The sequence below is a fragment of the Giraffa tippelskirchi genome, chromosome 3 (genome assembly GCF_054371585.1).
Source record: "Giraffa tippelskirchi isolate mGirTip1 chromosome 3, T2T-mGirTip1v1.2.pri, whole genome shotgun sequence".
Classification (NCBI taxonomy): domain Eukaryota; kingdom Metazoa; phylum Chordata; class Mammalia; order Artiodactyla; family Giraffidae; genus Giraffa; species Giraffa tippelskirchi.
In genome coordinates this window covers 147,173,126-147,196,935 of record NC_137277.1, presented here as the reverse complement: position 1 = coordinate 147,196,935, position 23,810 = coordinate 147,173,126, and the positions used below count along the sequence as shown (strand labels likewise).

At 40.5% G+C, this 23,810-nt stretch overlaps 1 protein-coding gene across 11 annotated transcripts in view; it reads right to left on the bottom strand.

Annotated features, from left to right (window-relative positions):
• SPATS2L (spermatogenesis associated serine rich 2 like) overlaps positions 1-23,810 on the bottom strand; it is a 182,970-nt gene that overhangs the window by 144,702 nt on the left and 14,458 nt on the right. For all 11 annotated transcript variants that reach the window (XM_081581806.1, XM_081581812.1, XM_081581813.1 and 8 more), the window contains exon 2: positions 13,333-13,381. Coding sequence is in view for 2 of the 11 variants with exons in the window: in XM_081581802.1 (XP_081437928.1) it covers positions 13,333-13,381 (49 nt within the window). In the remaining 9 variants the exon portion in view is untranslated. The remainder of the gene's footprint in view (positions 1-13,332; positions 13,382-23,810) is intronic.

Here is a 23,810-nt window from a genome sequence, read left to right as displayed (position 1 = left end):
ACAAGTACTTGGTATGAGGTAAACAGAAGACTTGGAAGAAAATTAACTTTGCATGCTTTAGGAAAAAAGGGAGGGGTGTTAAGTGCTACATTAATGTTAAAGGGGTTAAAGGGAACAAATATTACTGACTGTCTTGGCATATTAAAAGTACAATGCTGAGTTTTGCCTGTGCTCTAAATCAGTGGTCATCAATCTTTCCTGGCACCAGTGATCACTTTCATGGAAGACAGCTTTTCCACAGATTGGTGGGAAGTTGGGGTAGGGGGTGGGGGGAGATGGTTTGGGTATAATTCAAATACATTACATTTATTGTGAACTTTATTTCTATTATTATTACATTAGCTCCACTTCAGATCATCGGGCATTAGATCCTAGAGGTTGGGGACCCCTGCTCTAAACACTCCCAAACGCCACCATTTAGGAATACAAGGATCATTTTCATTGTGAGATCTGAGGTTTTCTGAAATTTCAAAAAAAAAAAAAAACACCTCAAGACAAACACTCAGCATTTTAATAGGACATCCAGGGAGCATGGACCAGATTCAAACACTAAAATCCACCTATTAGAAAACATTATATCCACAGTTAGCCCAAACTTAACCCCAAGGCTTTAGTGTTTCACAATCCACTGGGCCCTTTCAAATGATTATTTCATTTGATCCTCCCCACAATTTAGCAGGGTAGATGTCACTAGTCCCACTTCAGAGAAGAGGAATCAGGCTCCCAGGGGTTACATGATGTACTTGTGGCACTTAGGCAGCTAGTTCAGTAGTTGAGAATGTGGGCACTGAGGCAGACCCCCCAAGTTCAAGTCCAGGTCTTGATCACTGTTAACTATATGAACTTGGGCAACTAACTTACTTTCACTATGCTTCAATGTCTACATCCTAGAACACAGACATATAACAATACTACCCACCTCACAGGGATGCTGTGAGGAATAGTTGAATTAGCACATTAAAGAGGTTATAGAATTAGTCAGTCAGTCTGCAGGTGCCTGGCACACAGTTAGCACTTAAGAACTGTTCACAAGACTCAATTCCCAGAGCTAAGGGTTTTAAGGCCAGATGAGGTATCCTTATCTTTAGCAATTACACTGCTTCTATGATTCATCATTTTATCAGTAGAGAAATTAGCAATTTCTCACCAAAGGAAAAGACATGCTAAATTAAGGCAACCTTGAACTGGATATGACTCGAAAAGGAAGGAAAGGGCAAAAGTTCAAGTGTGGCTTCTTAAAAGAACCCCATTTATTTTTGTTTCCAGAAAATTACTGTATGCCATTTAAGTATTTTCAGTCATTTCAGAGCACAATGAAAGGTCAAGTTAAATGGAAGTAATATTTGTGTAGCCCATGGTGACTGTCCGGGAGTCTGTTTCCCATGGCCTGGCCCTGGGTGTGGACAATGAAGCACTTCTCCGGGCGGGCACCCCTCACCCCCAGCACCCACTCCACTGAAGCTCGGGCAAGAGAGGAGGACAAAGATGCAGCTGGCAACGCTGGAGTGCTAAGGGAAAGAGCAATTTCACCCAGGAAGAGGGCAGAGGAATAGTACCAGCACACACTTTCTTGCTTCCGGTTTCTTGCAGCTCTGAAGACCCCAAAGGAGGCTGGAGCGCAGAGAAGTGGTGCTGGGAGGACAGACAGAGTGACCAAGACATCCGAGACACAGGGGAAAAACAACATATGGCTAGAATAGCCTGCTGAAGATGCCAAAGCAGCAGAGAGCATCCTGGAGGAGAAGGGCTGGAAAAGTAGGATCAGAGAACCCTAAAGGGAGTCATATAAGGCCACGAATGAGTGATTTCTCAATCCTCTTCAGGTAGACTTTGAGTGGGACTGGGAGATGGCCGTGGGGGGGCTCTTAGCCATCATCTGTAGAGTGCAGCTGTGATGCAGGTCGAGGTTTCTTCCTAGAAATCACACCGCCTTCTAAAACATCATGTGAAACCTGCTCCTCCCGGCACAAGTGTAGTCTAGAGTGTTCAAAAGTCAAGCACTATGTGAAAGAACCCAATTAAGGAACTCAGGGAGTCTCTGATACAAGAGTTATACGTGAAAAAGGAAATTTCACTTGAAACAGGAACATATTCAGCTTTAAAACACAAGTTATGGACTGTCATTCAGCTCAGAAGTCCTGCATGTCACAAGTGTAAAAATAACGGTAACATTCATATTGCACTTTAAAGTTTATAAAGAATATTTTTATAGAAGTCTGTCCCACGTGGATGTTTTTCACACCCTAACAAGACATGTTCTTCTTATTATTATGAGTCCCTAAGCATTGCTTTATACCACTGCAAATACTTTTCTTTTTAATCTATAAATACTACACATAGAATTTTATCTAAAGTACTATACATAATGCCTGGAGAAGGAAATGGCAACCCACTCCAGTACTCTTGACTGGAAAATTTCATGGACAGAGGAACCTGGTGGGCTACAGTCCATGGAGTTGCAAAGAGTTGAACATGACTGAGCATGTACACACTCACTATACATAACAGGCAAATGGTGAGTTTTAGGTACTGAATCTATTCTAAAATATCTACTACTTTCCAAGAATGACTAATTAAATATAATTTACGTTAACTGAACTAGGTGTAAATATTGCAATACTCTGCACAGACCATTAAGCATATCTCATTAAGAAGTTTCTATATTTCCAAACCCTCAGACATTCTAAAGCGGTACTACAGATGAATAATTATTTTTAAAAAGAATGTGCTAAAGGATATCCCTCAAGGGTCTTTAAAAACAGCTCTTAATAGCATAAACAGGAAGCATGCCATAAGGTAATGAAGAATGGTGGAATAAAAATGATTGTGGCCTATTTCCATAAAGAAGCATGGAAAAAAAGAAAACAAGCTAAAATTACTTCCAGCTTGCCGAGTTAAAATGAACTGTTATGTCATTAGGCAAGTGTCTTATTTACTCTTTGCCCTATATACAATAATAACATGTGTTGTTGAGAGTCGAGAGTTCACATTAGCATTTTTTAATTTAGGAAAAAGAGGAAATTGTAAATCCTGAGGAACGGTTTTCCGGTTGACACAGTTGAGCATGCCTGGAGGGTGATGTGTATTTTGTACCCAATCCTTATTAAACGTTCTGTCCTTGAGACACAAAGATAACACTTCTGACCCACAGTCAGCAGAGCATTCACTCTGAGGTTCTTTCTCTTAGCCCTGACAATAAATTTGTGCTGATTTACCCTCTTTTGGTCATCTGGTTTCCTATGTTACTGACAGCGTACATTTGGGAGACAGCTGCCTGGCTCCGTGAGAGAAGTTGCAGCTTGGAGAAGGGAAGTGAAGCAGAGAGCTAACCCTTGGCCTTGGCACTGGGTGCTTGCCAACTGATGTGTTAAAAGCAAGGTTCTATACAGTTGAAACTGATACCGTCAGTATGGTAAGAACTCTGCAAATGTATTTACATCCAGAAAAGCTGCGATAGCTGAATCTTTTCACTGGATATGCTAACTTCTAGAGTCAGTTAAGCCTCCTGGAAGGTTTTATCAGTCCTTTCTATATTCCCGAGTATTCGAGTTGTTCCCAGTGTTGGTTTCTTCAAGCCCTTAATTCTCCATCATATTGGAAAATCACACTCTGCTAAATTCAGATATTGAGTCCTTGATCAGAATTAATCTGGCCTAGAGTATGTGCATGCTAAGTCGCTTCAGTTGTGTCTGGCTCTGTGCGATCCTATGGATTGCAGCCCACTAGACTCCTCTGTCCATGGGATTCTCCAGGCAAGAATACTAGAGTGAGTTTCCATGCCCTTCTCCAGGGGATCTTACAAACCCAAGGATTAAACCTGCATCTCTTATGTCTCCTGCACTGGCAGGTGGGTTCTTTGCCACTAGTGCCACCTCGGAAGCTCTGAGTATACCTGGCCCAATATACAAATCGCCAATTCACAGATCATAGAGGGATCTGCCTGAATACATTCCTTCATTCAACAAATACTAACTGAACATTTCTTATGTATCAAGTAGTGGTCACAGCACTGGAAATACTAGTGAACAGAACTTACACTCAGCTGGTGGTCTATCATGGGGCTAGCCGAATACATCATGCACTATTTTGCTACAACTTTGAGTAGAACATAGAGAAGAAGAAAAGAGAACATCAGCTCATTAATCAGAGAGCAAGCTGAGAGGACAAAGCCGCATCTCTTTTCACTTGTTGGTTTCCTCTCCCTAATTCTTTGTTACTCTAGGTAAGCAGCGCACGCTTCTTTAATTGGCTGCCAGAGCCCTCTTCAAGCTCTCTTTTCAGAAACCTCTGGAAAAGTCTTATAAACAATTCTGCTATTCCAGAAAATGTTAATACTCAAGGTATTTCTTTGAAAGAAAAGGAAAATTCTTTTGAATTTCTTTTTCTCAGTAGCTAGGAATGCAATTAGGCCTATACTTGGCAACTTTGTCAGTTCTCAGAGCCAAGAGATCTCAGGGTTAGGAGAATAAAGCTACCAAGATGCTTTAGCTATTGACTGTGCTGGACCCAAATTCAAGAGTTAAAGCCCGAGAACATTTTACCCTTTTAATTTCCCATATAAGTAACTTTCAAATACCAAATCTTAGAGGACCTAGAATGCAAAATCCTTTCCATTACTTTACTGAAAAATTATGTATGCTGTGATTTATTGCTAATGCTGGACTTTCAAAGCATTAGTCAGGACACCTGCAAACCTTTGGACAACAGCTGCCAATGCAAGTTTAGCATTTCGTGGGTCAGCATTTAAAATCTGACGAATAATAAATCATCCTTATAAGCTAACCATGTGAGGCACTGGGTTGGTAATCTATTGAGAGTTGGTTTAAAAATTATAACCATAGACTATGTTATAACTCAGCAACTTGGGAAAATGGAGACTGGGTAAAATAATGATTGTTGTTACCGCATCTCTTTCTTCAATGGTACTCTTTCTCTAAGAAGGAACTTGTCTTTTGATTTAAAGAAATTTAACTGCGTGTTAACAACCTAAAATTTGGTCATTACACTAAGTCTTTATGCTTAAAAAACAAAGAATTTCTGCTCTCTTTATAGCTATATAGTGAATGTTCCTAAGGGGACAACATCCATTTAGGACTTGCCAGGGCAATATTTGATATTCAATATTTAACTTGCTTTGGAAGATATGCATTGATTTCTCAGGGATATAAACATTTTCATCTTTTCCATTATTGGAATATTGCAAGTATCTGCTTGAGGCCTGATAGAACAAATGGTAAGCATTGAATACCCTTTTGGTGTGAGGGTGTGAGACAGCTATTTATGTCTGTCTAGGAATGGCTGTGATATATTCAAATATACTTTGATAGGCTCACAAGATTGGTATGATGACTTGCCTGTGGTACACAGACTCTGCACCTCTCTTACCTTCTTTCCACATTCCATAAAATTTTAGGGCAAGTCAAGCTGTCAGTGAGAAGAGCATTAGCGTTAGGAATGCTAAAATTGATTTAATGCCTTCTTTCTAACAAGAGGTAAAGCAGTAGCTAAAGGCAGAAGTGGAGTCAAACCTTAGAGAAGTGGCCTGGGCAGGAGGACCCCTTGGGACCTTCAGAGAATTTTCAGCATCTAATGAAAGTGATTTTTAAGTCCAGTGTTCACCTCAAGAAATATATGAGAAGCCCAGGCTCAATTAGGTGCATTGACATTTATTGAAAAAAACACTTGTATATACTTCCATACTTGTATTAATATTTCTTTGATTCTTTTTATTCAAATCCCTTAAAGAAAGTTAAATCATTAGCAGCTATGGAAACATTAATACCAATGGTAGGCAGAAGCTCACAGGGATGCCTGATTTTCTGAGAGGGCCCAGACATGCAGAACCAGAGCTCCCAGGAATCTTGTCCATCCTTTGTGACCTCGTCTCCTCACCTGAGGCTCACTGGTCAAAAGGCGATTCATCAACCCAAGTTGGATAAATTAGATTTCCCCTTCATGGAGCCTCAGACTTAGAACCATGAACCCCAAGGGGGACAAGTCACTGGCGATCCATTACACTGACAGCGATGCCTTAGAGACGAGGCCACAAAGTCCTATGCTAAGACTACAAGGCCTTCCCTGGTGTTGGCCCTTTGTGCAGTTTGAAGATTCCACGATCCCTTCAATTCTGTGAGTGCACGTGCATGCTCAGCATCCAACTCTTTGTGACCCTTGGGACCGTAGCCCACCAGGCGTCTCTGTCCATGGGATTTTTCAGGCAAGAATACTGGAGTGGGTTGTCATTCCCTCCTCCAGGGGATCTTCCCAGCCCAGAGATGGGAACCTGCACCTCCTGTGTCTCCTGCACTGGCAGGCGGATTCTTTATCACTACATCACCTAGGAAGTCCCTTCAATCCTATAGGCACCCCCAATAAAACAATTCAAAAATAAATATGTTTTGGTTTAAGCTAGCCAGTCAGTTTCTGTGACTTTCAATAAAAAGAGCTCTGTAAGTCAAGGATGTCAGCACTTTAATAAGAAGTTGTAAATGTTGCTAAGTCATGTCCGACTCTTTTGTGACCTCATGGACTGTAGCCTGCCAGGCTCTTTGTCCATGGGGTTTTGTAGGCAAGAATACTGGAGTGGGTTGCCATTTCCTTCTCCATTAATAAGAAATTACGTTTTGTTAAAGTTGAAATAGTAGGGTGCGTGTACGCATGCTAAGTTGCTTTAGTCGTGTCCAACTCTTTGCGACCCCCTGGACTGTAGCCCACCAAGCTCCTATGTCCATGGGATTCTCCAGGCAGGAATACTGGATTGGGTTGCCATGCCCTCCTCCAGGGGATCTTCCCTACCCAAGGATCGAACCCGTCTCTCCTGTTCTCCTGCATTGGCAGGCAGGTTCTTTACTGCTAGCACTACCTGGAAAGCCCGAAATAGAAGGGACAGGACCATAATTCCCTGTTTGAAGGAAACTCCATTCTAAAGATGCTCTCATATGTGATTCCTGTGCAGGGTCAGGGAAGGGTTGCTATCACAACCCTCATGATAGAGAAAAGGCAAAGACAGCTCAGGGAGGGTCCTGCCTCTGTGCTGTGGCTTAGCTGCTGGCTACTGGCAGAACCAGGCTCAGAATCAGGTCTCCTGACTGCTGGTCAAGCACCCTGTCCACTGCACCTTGGTGGGTATGCATAGATGTAATCATAAAGGAATCTTACACGGAATATAAACAAAACAGAAAAATAGAGCCATTCTGAGTATATACCTCTTTTCATTTTCTCCTACCCAACTGCAAGCCAAGGGCTTGGGGAAAGTCTTAATAAAGTAAAATATATAAACCCTTGCCTTAGTGTTGATATTTACCAGTAAAAAAAATTAAGGCTAAGAAGTGCATCTTTTTGATATGGATAGCAAGTTTACTCTGTTGTACACATTTTAACAGTTGGCAAGGAGTAGCCTTTGAACTGCATGGCAGTGAAATCCAAGGTATTTTCATCCTAGATGTTGGAACAAAAAAGTTTCCTTGTTTGTTTACAATTCATATATATATGTTATTGTACTAACATGTTATATATCTTATAAAACATGATTAAAATAGAGAATGACAGAATTGCTGTACTATTTTGCTAACCATGATGTCTCAAAACAACATACTCAGGACAAGGTTCATGATTAACTAACCACAGTGGATGTAAATCTGTACATTTTTCAGATAATTTAGAATTTTGGTGGTCAGCTTCTTGCCAGATCTGATTCGACTGATCACGGTCATTACCTCATACCGGGGCCAACAAAGTTCATGTTAAACTTTGCCATTTTCTTGCTTGCAACGTTAAAATTATTTTCAATTTATGGGAATTCTTTGCAGACTCTATTTAAGACAGTTTATGAGGGTTTGTTAAAAGTAAAACATTGAATTTGTAAATCCAGGTGACCAGGCATGATATATTCCATAAAATAACCAAAGCAGATGAGGCAGAGGGGAAGCCACTGTGAAAAGGAGGTCTCACCTCCTTCCCTCCAGGTGATACTCGAACATCTGACACGTGGACTCAGCAAGGATGCCAGTGTCAATACAGTTACCTGTTATCATAATGTTTCATGATAATAAGATGAGAGTAAACGCAAGTTCTAATCAATTTCCTTCTCAACCAAATGTATCTTCTCAAGAGCTCCCTGGGGTGCATATTCTACTTTAGAGGCTACTTTGCCAGGCAGGGAGGCAGTAGTTTACTTCTAGAGCCACTTATAACCACAGGAATCTCTTGGCCTAAAACTATGCAGGACATGGATAAACCAACCTGGGTTGGAGAGAGTTTATTTTGCCTTTTCAAAAAACTTTTAAAATTATGAACTCTAACCTACAACCAGAAAAGCAGATAAAACATTAATGTTTTGTGTGTATATATATATAATAATACATTGTTTTACCCATGGAACTATGTGTGTGTGCTCAGCCACTCAGATATGTCTGACTCTTTGCGACCCTATGCACTGTAGCCTGCCAGGTTCTTCTGTCCATGGACTTCTCCAGGTGAGGATACTGGAGTGGGTTGCCATTTCCTCTTCCAAGGGATCTTCCTGATCCAGGGATTGAACCCGTGTCTCCTGCATCTCCTACACTGTCAGGGAGATTCTTTACTACTGAGCCACCTGGGAAGCCCATGCACCTACAAGCTCCAGTCAAAAATCAGAACATTGCCAGGACTCACAGGAGCCCCACAGCTCTTCTGTCTTCCCCAGCACATCCTCCTTTAGAAGGGATTTGTTCAGCAGTAAATTCCCAGTTACTTTTGTCTGTATCCCTTAGCAACAGTGTAGTTTTTGTCTGTTTTCACACTTTGCATGAATGAAATAAGATTGCTATGTATTCTTCTGTATCTTCTTTCTTTCAACATTATGTCTTAAGATGTATCCCTGTTATTGTGTGTAGCTCTAAGTTTTCTTTTTTCATTGCTGTATAATACTCCACCCTATAGTTATAGAAATCATAACTTCTTATTATTACAGCACAGTTTATTCATCTGTACTACAACTGATGGCTATTCTGTGTTTCTAAGTTGAGATGAATATAAGCAATGCTGCTAAGAACAACTTACACATCTCTGGATATACGTGAGTGCACATTTCTCTAGCATATACACATAAGTGCACACCTGTGCGTGCATGAGAGTAGAACTGCTGCACCAACCTTAGTTTCTGGGGAAAAAAAAAATTAAGAAAGGTAATTCTAGTGAATCACTTGGCAATCAATTTTAAAATAAACTCTTATGTAGCCATGAGGAAAGCTCATTAAATTACTAGATTTATCTTTCCCTAGACTTTTACTCTGGCACACTGATTAAATTTGAACCAAGACATCAAATGCATTTAACTCTGTTAAAAAATAGTTTGAAAGTTTCCAATGAATTTACTGAAGTCAATTCCCCCAAACCTCCTCTTCCCATCACATATATTTTTTACATATTGTAATTGCATTTTTCATTTTAATGATGACCAGTATTGTGCCTACTGAGAGAACAAAATGTTCACTCAAATTTTAAAGCAATTTTACACCAAAAGGTTTCATATTGATCAAGCATGGAAAGCCAAAAATGTTAATCCTAAGCTAAACTGAGGTGTATAAATACAAACAACAGAGATTAATTCCAACCTCAGAGTCCCCAATGTATCATTACCATCGTGAATGATCCCCAAATGGATGACATAAATGGAACAAACTTGGATGACAATATTGTGGCACCAGCAAATCTGCTCATCAGTCTCCTACTGTCCTATCGACAATAAACATAATAAATAGCATCTATCATAGTGCCAGGGGCTGTCTGAATGTTAGTTTATACATGCAATGCCTTTCAATCCTTAAAACAACCCTATGAGGTAGGTACTATTATTCCTCCCATTTACAAAACAAAACTGAAATACAGGGAAAGTAACTTGGCCCAGATCCCACGGCTGTAAATAGTTGAGCTGGGAATCAAAATCAGTTCCTGGTGTCTCAGTTCATATTCTACTGCCTGGCAGCATGTTAGTTTTGTTATTGTCATTGTTATAATTTTGATAACAACAAGAACAATTCTTTAAGACCATAGCAAATGTGTGAACCATAGGGGAAAAAAATCTATGTATGCTTGTTTTTATTGGAAAATTTTGTGAAAATGATCATAAGCAAGCAACTCTAATTCTGGGAGAACTAATTAAGAAATGAATTAAGGGATTCAATGGATACCCAAATTAGTCATTAGAGCTGGAAGATCTGGAGTTCTGGTCTAAATCCAGCTTTGGCACTTGCATCCAAAATAAACATGACCAGATAAGTACCACAGATCACAATTAAAATGGATTTATATGGCTTATCCATCCACATGGGAGAGGTCGCTTCCTAATTGAATTCGGACACCTCTCCAGTTACTGTGGGTTTCATTTGCCATCTCTCTGTTCTTTTGTAACTGCCGGCAATAGGATTAGGCTGAGAGAGAAATCATTTCCATCAGTGATGTCTGCAGAATGAACATAAAAAGATAAAAGTAAAGCCTTTGAACTATAATTAGAAAATTCCTTAAGTGTGCTCATGTGACATGTTTCAGACTGTGACCAATTGGCAAGACGAGTTACAGAATGGATGCCCAATGTCACTGTTCTGGGATAAGCAGCCAGTAAACTAGTGTTCCAACATGAGACTAGAGTGATCTTTTGCAGGCCAAAACATTCCTGCTTTCTACCTCTAATATAATTAGTGACAGACAGCTGGAGGCATCTCATTCTCCTGACAAAAATATGATCAGAATTGTTTTCAGTTGGTACGTCTTTCCATCAAGCTGCTTGTTGCCTTCAAGCAGAATAATCAGAGTTTCTGATTATTTGGTACGTTCCAAGAAAACAGGAATTGATTGTGCCCTTGCTTGTCTGATGGGGAGAAGGCTGCCAGAATTTACATAGTAACTCTTCAGTTGCCTAAGGGAAAGAAAAACTAAAGTGTGTGTGTGTGTGTGTGTGTGTGACACAGAGAGAGAGGGAGAGAGAGAAAAATCAATCAGTAGTTTCCATAATAATTCCCTTTGAACAACAATAAAGAAAATGTTTTTATGGTGGTTCAGATTTCAGATATGAGGAAGTAAAATATTCTATTCCATTAATGGAAAACAACCAACTCCCACCAATGTTAATGACTCTTTTCCAAAAAAGTTACAGTCATCTTACTCCTGAAGTTTCAGGGTTTTAGAAAAAGAATCAAGTTTAAATATTCATGGAAACATTCAGGTGCAATGCTGCTAAGTCGCTTCAGTCGTGTCCGACTCTGTGCGACCCCATAGATGGCAGCCCACCAGGCTCCGCCATCCCTGGGATTCTCCAGGCAAGAATACTGGAGTGGGTTGCCATTTCCTTCTCCAGTGCATGAATGGGAAAACTGAAAGTGAAGTCGCTCAGTCGTGTCCGACTCTTAGCGACCCCATGGACTGTAGCCTACCAGGCTCCTCCGTCCATGGGATTTTCCAGGCAAGAGTACTATAAGACCTCTTTATTTTAGACTACTTCAATTTGGAATTTATAATCATTTGACAGGTTCTATCAGAGATGATATTGTCACCCTGCTTATTTAACTTATATGCAGAGTATATCATGAGAAACTCTGGGCTGGAAGAAACACAAGCTGGAATCAAGATTGCCGGGAGAAATATCAATAACCTCAGATATGCGGATGACACCACCCTTATGGCAGAAAGTGAAGAAGAACTAAAGAGCCTCTTGATGAAGGTGAAAGAGGAGAGTTAAAAAGTTGGCTTAAAGCTCAACGTTCAGAAAACTAAGATCATGGCATCTGGTCCCATCACTCCATGGGAAATAGATGGGGAAACAGTGGAAACAGTGTCAGACTTTACTTTTTTGGGCTCCAGAATCACTGCTGATGGTGACTGCAGCCATGAAATTAAAAGACGCTTACTACTTGGAAGGAAGGTTATGGCCAACCTAGATAGCATGTTTTAAAGCAGAGACATTACTTTGCCAACAAAAGTCCGTCTAGTCAAGACTATGGTTTTTCCAGTGGTCATGTATGGATGTGAGAGTTGGACGGTGAAGAAAGCTGAGCGCCACAGAATTGATGCTTTTGAACTGTGGTGTTGGAGAAGACTCTTGAGAGTTTCTTGGACTGCAAGGAGATCCAATCAATCCATCCTAAAAGAGATCAATCCTGGGTGTTCATTGGAAGGTCTGATGTTGAAGCTGAAGCTCCAATACTTTGGCCACCCCATGCGAACGGTTGACTCATTGGAAAAGACCCTAATGCTGGGTAGGATTGGGGGCTGGAGGAGAAGGGGACGACAGAGGATGAGATGGTTGGATGGCATCACCGACTCGATGAACATGGGTTTGGGTAGACTCCGGGAGTTGGTGATGGACAGAGAGGCCTGGCGTGCTGCAATTCATGGGGTCGCAGAGAGTCGGACACGACTGAGCGACTGAACTGAACTGAACTGATCAGAGATGATCTTTTCACAATGAATATATGGCTTGCTAAGCAAATTACTTTAAACAAGCAAGACTGATGGTGGAGAAAATGAAAATATTTCAGGGAAAGTATGAGGAATCAAAAAAAACATGGTTTCCCCTCCAGAAAATACTTGTGATGAGCCCATTCAAATATCAATAACTAATAATAATAACTGCCATTGAACTGAATGTCAATCTTATGCAGTCTACTTTACACACATGAGCTAGAAAAATCCCAACAACTCTTGCAGAGATGGGCATAATTATTAGCTCCATATTAGAGAGGAAGAAACTGAGGTTCAGAGAGGCCGGGGACATGCAGAGACCCTACAGTTACTAGGCAGCAGAAGCAGGATGCAAAGCCAGGTTGTCTGGCTCCAAAGGCTGTGTCCTTCCACTCCAAGTCAACACTGAGTGAGCACTGAAGACTGCAAACCAGACTTCTAGATTCATGGAACCAAGTTTTTCAACAACACCAAATATGGTTATCAGTGCAAGGAGGGAAAACCAAGTAGTTTGGCTCCAGAGTCTGCCACTCTTAACCAAAATTCCTTTCTACAACACAAGGGTCTCTATAAAAGACTTTTCCCCCTGGTACTTTGAAGTATTTTACATGCATGAAACTACCCTACAGAAACGTTAAGGTAGGTGGAGAAGGTGCACGTGGGTGGGGTAGGAGTGCTTCCGGTCCTCTGTTGCTCACCTCCATGCCCCACTTCCCACCCCATCACCAGCAACTTGGCTCTTCAGTTTGCGAACCTATACATAAGCATTCTGGTGCTAAAACCCTGGAAGATTGACAGGCTATGACAAAACCCCTGGGAATCTGCAACAGGTGCAGAGGCAGCTGGCCACGTGGGCAGGAGGAGGACACAGAGAAGGGAGGGACCATCTCTGCTTACCTGGGAATCCACGGAGACAGTCCTGAAAGTGGCCAGGGTCTGGAGTGCTCTGGGGGAAAAAAAGAAATTTGGGAAATCAGATCTCACGTTTCAAAGCCACACTGCTCATCTTCCTCACACTCACACCCGAGCTCAGGCTGTCTTACCCGTGACTTAAAACTGTGTGGGTGGGGTACCTCTCTGTGCCTCAGTCTACTCAACTGTAAAATGGAGGATAATAATAGTAGCTTCCTCACAGAGATGTTGGGAAGATTGGATAGTATATAATTTGTGCAATGAATTCACTACTCACAGCAGTGATATTTTAATAACAATAGCTAACATTTATTGCTTGGTATTGTTCCAGGGCTTCCATGAGTTAAGCCTACAATACTCTGAAAGAAAGTGAAAGTGTCAGTAGCTCATTCATGTCTGACTCTTTGCAATCCTATGGACCGTAGCCTGCCAGGGTCCTCTGTTCATGGGATTCTCCAAGCAAGAATACTGGAGTAGGTGGCCATGCCCTCCTCCAGGAGATCTTCCCAGCCCAAGGATCAAACCTGGGTCTCCTGCAAAGCAGGCAGATCCTTTACCTTCTGAGCCACCAGGGAAGCCAATACTCTGAGGTAATCACTTTTGCCACTGGCATTGTGCAGATAAAGAAAATGAGGCACTGAAAGTTGAAAGCACCTGTCTCATAAAAATATACAGGGCAAGTGATGGAGCTGGGATTCTGTGACCATCTGACCACAGGGCCTGGACTCTAAACCACAGGGATATCCTGCCTAATTTATCACAAATAGATGTTAGTTATTACTGTTTCTATGATAGTCTCCTTTCCAAAAGATAGCCTGTAATATCCATACAAGCCCAGCTAGTAACCACTTAGGCATAGAGACAGCTGCTGGGCTGGTTAGTCAACCAGGCAAACACCCACTAAGTCCACAATCTCTTCAAGCCTTCCCTGAGAATCCCTCTGCATCCGTTGCTCTGTTAAGCTCTGCGTGGGGCTTCAAAAGCTCTGGTCACTGATCCTGCAAAGTCAGCTCAACTTCTCTGAAACAACCAGGGAAAGACGACAGGGGCGAGCGCCGGGAAGCACAGGACAAGACCTCAGGACGCCCGGTGCTGGGCCTGGCTCGGCGCCAGCTCTCTGGGTGACCTTCTCCAAGTCAGCTGACTGCTCCGGGTTTCATCTTTAAGTGAGAGGACTGACTGAGAGGCTCTTTTAAGCCCTGAGATTCTAATCCACAATTCTATTCTGACTCTCTTTCAATTGGACTAACTTTTCCTTCCAACAGTCCATTTCTGAGACAATATATTGTAACTCTTCATTTTGCTAACATGCTGACTGAACACAATGCCAGACGCTGTGAATGTGCCCGGGATATCAACACAAGACAAAGCCTACACTTTGTGATGAGCTCTGAGAGCTTGATGAAGTCTCATCACCGGAAATTCCGGCTATCAGAAAACCAGGGAAGAGCGCAGCCCTTAGGACAACTGCGCATGCCCAGTGGGCCCCCATTTGGGGTGGGGCCCCAAAGAACTCTGAACCAATCTTAGGACCCAGGGTCCTGGTGTCCCGGTGCCCAGCAATCTGGGAAGAGGGTGCTGTGCTAAGCCAATGGGGTAGATAAGAATGTGAAAAATAAGGCAGCAACCAGACAACAAGGGAGATGCTTGAGTTGAGGGTTAGGTTTGTTTTCTGAAAGCAACAGTGTTGTGTACAATAAACCAAAGAGATGAGAATTCAGCTGGCACTTGACTTTCTTCTTCAACTACTTGACTTTCTTCGCTTTAATAAAGTATACCAACGGCCATTTCGATAGCAATTTTTTCTTTTACTATGGTGTGTGTGTGTGTGTGTGTATGTGTGCCTGCTTCTTTGAGAAACATTTACTTTGACACAAGATGCTACGGACTTTATTTAAAGATCAGTTCATCACACTTAAGATATATTTGCTTTTACAGAAGCTCCTTGGAGGGAAATGATTCAGTGAGTATAACACTTCCATTAAAAAGAAATTGATTTTAAAATGTGCTTTTTCAAACTTTTGACAAAAACAATTCTTTGATTTTCTTTTTGTACCACAAAAGGCAAAGATTGTTGTGTGGACTCTGTAATAAATAACATGAGTTGTCAAACGAGATAGTAAACATTTATAGATTTAATTTTTAATAAAGACTTTTAAATATAACCCAAAATGTCCATCAATCTTTGACATGGGAGGAAGTAGCATTTTGGTAAACTCCATCTCCTACCACAACAGAAGTAGCAGAAGATGTTTATGGTTCTTAGAGAGGGTAATGATGGTATTCTTTACAGGATGGTCAAATATTTGCAGCATATAATTTTAGAAGGCACAGAAAGGCAGAACGTAAAATGTATTATTCTGACAAGTATTTAGGGAATGCATACACTGTCTTTGCTATGTCTCTACCAAAGTACCCAGTGCATGGGAATCTACAGAGAATTTAGTTCCTAAATTGGCTCTGGAAAGAGTTCTAAAAATGCTTTAAGCAATGACAACATTGTTAGAGAACATGAATACATTTCAAGGATGACAACTCTGAAGAACAATACTCTCTAAGATATATAAATTATAGCTTTCTTTAGCTTAGAAAGAAAAATAAAATAAAATTTAGTATTGATTATCCTTGGGGTGAAGAATTATGAGTGATTTTTTTCTTATCATTTTTGTCTGCTTTCCCAGCTTCCTAGAATGAGCCTGTGTAACTTAAACAATTAAAAAAAAAAAAAAAAACTTTTTTCATTCTCAAGACACCTGGTGAAAAAAGTGAAAGGCTTTGGAATCAGACTAACTTGGGTTCAAATCCTTGCTTATACGCTTTCTAGCTTGGTGCCCTCAGATAAGTTATTCAGCAGTTGAAATTGAACATGAAATGGAAATAATAATACATGCATTAAAGCATCATTTTAACTATGAGAGATGAGATATTGTAAGTGCTTAGCACAGAATAGGAGCCCAAGAAATGACAGTCACTCTTCTATTCACAGTACAGGCAAGAGAAGCTCAATTTTCCAAAAACAGTAAATACATTTGATGATGTTTATATTGATGCTTCAGGCCATTTGTTTACAGAAGCACTGAACTTTTAATAGTTAATTTTCAGAAGGCTTCTAACAATTAAAAGTTCTAAGAAAGAGTAAGTAAGAGGCTTTCACTTCACTCTCCCTTCCATCACGATGATCAGATTCCTACAACCTGAGGCTCTTGGGTTCACCAGTATTTGCCACTTTGTGAGTATGTTCAGAAATCCTCTGACTGGTATGGAAGATGGGACACTGTGTTCAGGTGAACCTTTTAGAGCAAAGAGAAAGAAATCATAGCTATCACAATCAAGATATTATCCATATTGTCATTCCTTATGATGAAATTGAGCTAAATAAATTTGGGATTGCTTAAATGAAGGATGAGGGACAAGATCAGAGATTTTCTGAGTGTTTTTTTTTTAAATGGTAGATTTGTGGATTATTTTCAACCTATTCATGTGAAAGTAGTTCAATCAAGTAGGTTTATGATAAACTATATGTACTTAACAAAAGACGTCAAACGGGCCTTAGGAAGCATCACTATGAAAAAAGCTAGTGGAGGTGACAGAATTCCAGTTGAGCTATTTCAGACCCCAAAAGATGCTGCTGCTACAGTGCCACATTCAATATGCCAGCAAATTTGGAAAACTCAGCAGTGGCCATGGGACTGGAAAAGGTCAGAATTCATTCCAATCCCAAAGAAAGGCAATGTCAAAGAATGTTCAAACTAGCGTGCAATGGCATTCATCTCACACGCTAACAAAGTCATGCTCAAAATTCTCCAAGCCAGACTTCAATAGTACGTGAATGGTGAACTTCCATATGTTCAAGCTGGATTTGGAAAGGGCAGAAGAACCAGACATCAAATTGCCAACATCTGTTGGATCATAAAAAAAGGAAGAGAGTTTCAGAAAATCATCTATTTCTGCTTTACTGACTACACCAAAGCATTTGACTGTGTGGATTACAACAAACTGTGGAAAATTCTTCAAGGGATGGGAATTCCACCTTACCTGCCTCCTGAGAAATCTGTATGCAGGTCAAGAAGCAAGTTAGAACCAGACATGGAACAATAGACTGGTTCCAAACAGAGAAAGGAGTACGTCAAGGCTGTATATTATCATCCTGCTTATTTAACTTATATGCAGAGTACATCATGAGAAACGCTGGGCTGGATGAAGCACAAGCTGGAATCAAGATTGCCAGGAGAAATATCAATAACCTCAGATACACAAATGACACCACCCTTATAGCAGAAAGCAAAGAACTAAAGAGACTCTTGATGAAACTGAAAGAGGCGAGTGAAAAAGCTGGCTTAAAGCTCAACATTCAAAAAACTAAGATCATGGCATCTGGTCCCATCACTTCATGGCAAACAGATGGGGAAACAATGGAAACAGTGACAGGCTTTATTTTCTTGGGCTCCAAAATCACTGCAGATGGTGACTGCAGCCATGAAATTAAAAGATGCTTACTCCTTGGAAGAAAAGCTATGACCAACCTCGACAGCATATTAAAAAGCAGAGACATTACTCTGCTGACAAAATTCTGTCTATTCAAAGCTATTGTTTTTCCAGTAGTCATGTATGGATGTAAGAGTTGGACTATAAAGAAAGCTGAGCACCAAAGAATTGATGCTTTTGAACTGTGGTGTTGGAGAAGACTCTTGAGAGTCCCTTGGAGTGCAAGGAGATCCAACCAGTGCATCCTAAAGGAAATCAGTCCTGAATATTCTTTGGAAGGACTGATGCTGAAGCTGAAATTCAATACTTTGGCCACCTGATGTGAAGACCTGACCCACTGGAAAAGATCCTGATGCTGGGAAAGATTGAAGGCAGGAGGGGAAGAGGATGACAGAGGATAACATGGTTGGATGGCATCAATGACTCAAAGGACACGAGTTTGAGCAAGTTCCGGTGGGTGGTGATGGACAGGGAAGCCTGGCATTCTGCAGTCCAAGGGGTCGCAAAGAGTTGGACACGACTGAGAGACTGAACTAAACAAAATAAGGCTGGTAGGGATATGGTGCTCTTGGATATATGTTGCTGTACCTTCACTACAGCAAGAAATATTGATTTAACTGGCTTTACTATTAAATCAAGTATTTGTTGACACGTGGAAATGAACAATATAGAGGAAAAGCTCGGTATAGAGGTCAAGTCCCATTTCAGCTCACTCCAAGGGACTGTCCAAAGTCTTCTTTTGCATTGAAATTGTGTTCTAATGATGCTTGCTTCAGTCACAGATAAAAGGAATTTTCATTATAATGGGACTTGTTACATAAATGAATATTGGTATAGATTTTTATGTAGCACAATTTATTATAGAAAATACAGCTCAAAAAAACAATCATTACGTGCTTAACCTCTCCCTTTCTCTCAATCCTGGAGACATATTTTGCTTTCTACCTGAGGTGTGAACTGTTCTCTCCTTTTCAATGTTTGATTCCTTTCTGTTCCTCTCAGAGTGCCCAGTACAGAGCAGACACTCAAGAAATAGCTGATGAAGAAATGAGATGAACGAAATGCAGTAGCAAAGCAAATAAGGGAAATTCAGAATAGTTCCCTGTATAAAAGGAGAAAGGGCTTCCCAGGTGGCGCTAGTGGTAAAGAACCCACCTACCAATGCAGGAGACAGAAGAGATACAGGTTAGATCCCTAGGTCAGGAAGATCCCTTGGAGGAGGGCATGGCAATCCACTCCAGTATTATTGCCTGGAGAATCCCATGGACAGAGGAGACTGGTGGGCTACAGTCCATAGGTTTGCAAAGAGTCGGACATGACTGAAGCAACTTGGAAGGCACACGCATAGAAGGAGAAACAAAATTTCAAAACCAATTCGAGTACAGCAAGCAGGGTTAGCCATTCCCAGGTAGCAGGTCCTTCCACCGCTAAGTGTTCATGGGGGTTTATAGAAAACATCTAGCACTTGGCTCACACCACTCCCCTGCCCCCCATCCCTGACGAATGCCACAGAGACACTTCAGTCATTATGGACCTGAAAACACATTCATAAGACGTGAGCTCAAACTGGTGGCCAATGAACCAATCCTGTCCTTCTAAAGGACTGAGAGAAAGGGTCGCCACGACCAGCCAGGAGGAAAGAAAGAACAGGGAGGTCAGCCCGCAACATCCTAGGGAAAGGGAGTAAGTGCAGCCCCAGGGTGAGATGGACTTTCTGGCAGCCAGACACAGAAGCAGTTTCTGAGTCCTTGCTAACATTACCAGGGCTGCAGGGGAACCACAGGAGACTTCAGAAAAGCGTGTGTGATGTCCGGTGTCAAAATTCCTAACTTCTTCTCTTTCCTCTTCCCCTTTGGCAAAATGATTGCTTTAATAATCAAAGAGCTGCTTATAACTGTTTACAATGCAACCCTGTTGGAATGTTTTCCTATCTGATATCTTTTTTATAAAACTTTTTTGTTGAAAACTAAAATAATGCATCGAACATACAAGTTTTGCTTCTATCTTGAAACAACACAGCAGACTTAAATGCCTGTTTTTATAAAGGTCTATATTGTGTTTAAAGGAACCACCTACTGATGCCAAGGGGCTCCTTCCTTCATCAGAGGGATGTGCCATGGGATTGAGCATTCAAGCTCTGAGAGATGCCGCGCTCATTGGGCACCAGGGGCTTCCTGGGCAGGCATGGAGCCTATCCCTTTATTATTGCAAAATGTATAAGCAGAGTTAGGAGGGTCAAGTGAGGTTAGCACCAGGAATGGTGTATTTTTACAAATATTCCCATTATTCATTTGAAAATATTTTAAATGGTAAATTGGCTTCTCCTTGGGAGGCAGGACCTGTCACCATTAATTAGTAACTTGGGAGCTAACCATCAGAGCACTTTTGAGTTAACCCATTGGTTGGCTCAATGCATTTAATCCTCCCTGTGACCTTTGACTATGCAGGAGTCATTATCTCCATGCGAGAGCAGAGGGAGCCAAGGCTCAGAGGCAGTAAAGCGCTTAGCCCAGCGTTACACAGCTACGGAGGGCCAGATGAAGCCACATCTCAGATCCAATCCGCAGATCCAGAGTCCATCCTCTGTCCACAGTTGTAACTGCTCAGTAGTTGTGCAGAGAGCCCACACTCAACTCGCAGGCTCTTCCCACCTGCTACACCACCATGGGCAACATACTCTCCACAGGCTGAGCTGGTGGTCATGCTGTGTCAGGATGCAAAACCTTCTTAGGTCTTGGGCTATGAGGGACACTATCTCTCCCCTGCAGGAACTAGAATGCTCTGAAGGGAAACTGAGACAATTATAAGGCAAGAATGTGTAATCTCAAGGACTAAGAAAATTCAAGAACTCAGAAACCAAAGGTAGCTTTCTTGACTAGACCAGAGTTGGTTATAAACTCAGCAACAAAGTACCTCTTAGATATGAAATATTACTACCAGGGCATTTTTTTCTCTTTCGTTTTTTACTAAGAACTGAAACCTACAAAATGACAAGCCAGGATTACCCTATTAAAAGACAACTTCAATTGCTCCTTTGTTCTAAGAAACTGTGTGTTAGGTACGGACTGGCAATACTTTCTACCTTGATCTTCGTATTAATTATGCATTTTTCCTACAAAAATTGACTGCCACACTATACACTGTAAGTCAGATTTGAGAGCTGCCAAGATGAATGTTCCAAATGGCTGACTTTTTAAAGACAACCTGTCAGTTCACCAAATAATTCTTTGGAGGTTTGTCCCAGCATTTTTATGTCTCCCTTATACCTATACTTATACCTAGAGCAATTGTTATGGCTCTTTCCTGATATATCATCTTACAATTAAGGCTAAAGATTTTTCCTTTCAACCCTTAATATACAAGTAATGAAACTTATAATCCTTTTTGACAGCATCCATTTACTTTGGCTGTTATTGTTTAATTCCTATACTGATGTGTATGAAATACTCAGATTCCTAGGGAGATTCTGGCCTAGCCCATCCAACTAAAACAAAGACGACTTCTGTATTTTTTGACTAAATAAATGTTTTCTTCCTCAAGGTTTGCTTTCATCAAATAATCATACCAATGCTTTATTTCCTTTAGTTAACACTTTATTTTAATGGGGCTTGATTCCAAAACATATAAGAACATACGCACATGGGAGGTGCTATATTGAGCAAGCTCAGAGTTCCAGCCAAGTGTCCTATCTTTTATGTGGCACCAAGTGACATTTCATGAAAAACACAATGGTAACTATTCATCCTGCCAGCCTTAAAAAGATAGGCACGAGCTGCCTGCCAGAATGCAAAGGCTTAAGCTTTGAAATCAGACAGCTGGCTTCAAACACCATCTCTACCACCACTGTCTCTGTGACCTTGAGCGAGCTGCTTGTCTCCCATCAGAGGTTTTTCATCCAAAAACTGGTGTAACAGACATACCTCAGTGGGGTTATGGAAGAGTTAAATGAAAATTTTGAGATAAAAAAATCCCTAGCATATCACCTGGCACATTAGCAGATACTAAAGAATTGTTCATTTTTTCTGCCTCTCTGTAAAATGCCATTAGTAATTCATTTTGTTGTCTATGCACAGAAATGAATGTAAAGGATATTAACTGTGGCACTCTTCGTGACAGCAAAGAACTGGAAATGGTCTAAGCATAGAGAAATGATTACATTAAGGTATATTCATGTATTGAAATATATGCAGTCATTCCAAATATTTCTCAAGTAATGTTTTTTGACAAGAGAAATTTCTACTCTAGAAAATAAAGTGAGGACAAGAGACAAGAAAACCTGTATAATAACAACAATAGCTCACACTTAACTGAGCATTTACTACGAGGCACGTACCATGCTAAGTATTTTATATGTATTATTTTATTAATTTTTATACAATAAACCTACCAGATGCATACTATTATTATCCCCATTTTATAGAAGTAGAAATGGAAGTTTTGATAGTTTAAGCAATTTACAGTCACTACATAGGTAGTATAGCCAGGACTAAAATCTCAAACTGTCTGATTCCAAGACAGTTTTAAGTCATACTGACTGTTCAGTACAAACTTCTCAGGTCCACCATGAAGCTAGTTTAAACACACACACACACACACACACACACACAATGTATGCACATACTCACAACCACACATGAATGCATATCTGAAAGGAAAATACACCAGGTGCTAACAAAGATGATCTCTGGGTGGTGAAATTTTAGCTGACTTTCAATTCTTTTACCCACTTCACTATTTTTTCCAAATTCAATGAACATGCAATTATTTTTATAGTCAGAAAAAAGTTTTTTTCAAAAAAACAAGAAACAAAAAACTTGTTGAAAGTATTTTGTAAAATATAAAGCACTACCAAAGAGCAGTATTTCTAGGAAGCAAGAGTTTATTCCTTTTTATTGCAGGTTTGAATGCCTCAGTGCTACTGTTCTTTCACATTATTTTTTTCTTTCCATTGAGTCCAAGGTAAAAAGCATGTAGAAGACTATTTTGTACACAAAGAAAACAAAATACAGTACACAAATATTGTTTGTATAATTGACATTTGATATTAATGTAAAAGTCAAAGAGTTTGTATGGTGGGTGGTAGGGGGTGGGGAACTTCTTCAAATAATACAGAATTTTCCACTTAGAGAAAACACATCCGTTAGCGACATGATGCCATCAGTGCATTCTCTGTCCTGGTCACAGTTAGTGAAGCTGTCATGGAGCCATTTACATAGATGCCAGCATGCTGTGTGGGCATGCCTCAGTGTGATTCGTGTCTGTCACAGGAGGAGTGAGTATAATGATGTGCTGGAGTGACACCCAAGGTCTGATTTCCCATCCCACCACCAATTAGTTTTCAAAGCAATGATTCCATAAAGAGAACTGAGTGATACACAAGAAAGCAATTCCTTCGAACCAAACAAGCTCATATGAGTTGAAATTAGAGGTGAAGCATGAGTTTACTTTACAAAATTATTTTCTAAAACTAAATAAAAAATAGAGTCATTTACATATGCTCTTGAGTAAACTTTTCAGAAGAAAAATGTATGCAATCTACAAGTTACTCCAAATTAATCTCGTTACATTTCATAATACAGGTTCTATGATTGGCAGTAAGTGGATCAATAATGATGGCATCACTAAGGCATCTGATTAAGTCTTTCCTGGCCGTATCCTCTTAGAGAGAGCTTGGGGGCAAGAAAGTAAACCCAAGTGCAAGATGATCAAACTCATTCAAACAAAGAAACAAACAAACAAAACACAGCTAACAATTCATGTATGTATGTCAAGAAGTCTCTTGGAGAAAGTCACAGAACTCTGTCTTTGGACTGTCTTGGTCCACATTTTATCAATGACAAAGGAAACACCTTTCTCAAAAGTATAATTGACAAACAAGTGAAAGATGTACCACTGAGAGATTAAATTTTTAGAAGTTAGAATCTAAAAATGTCTTGATAGAGAGGAAAAATGATTTGCAAAAAAAGGAACAATTTTCA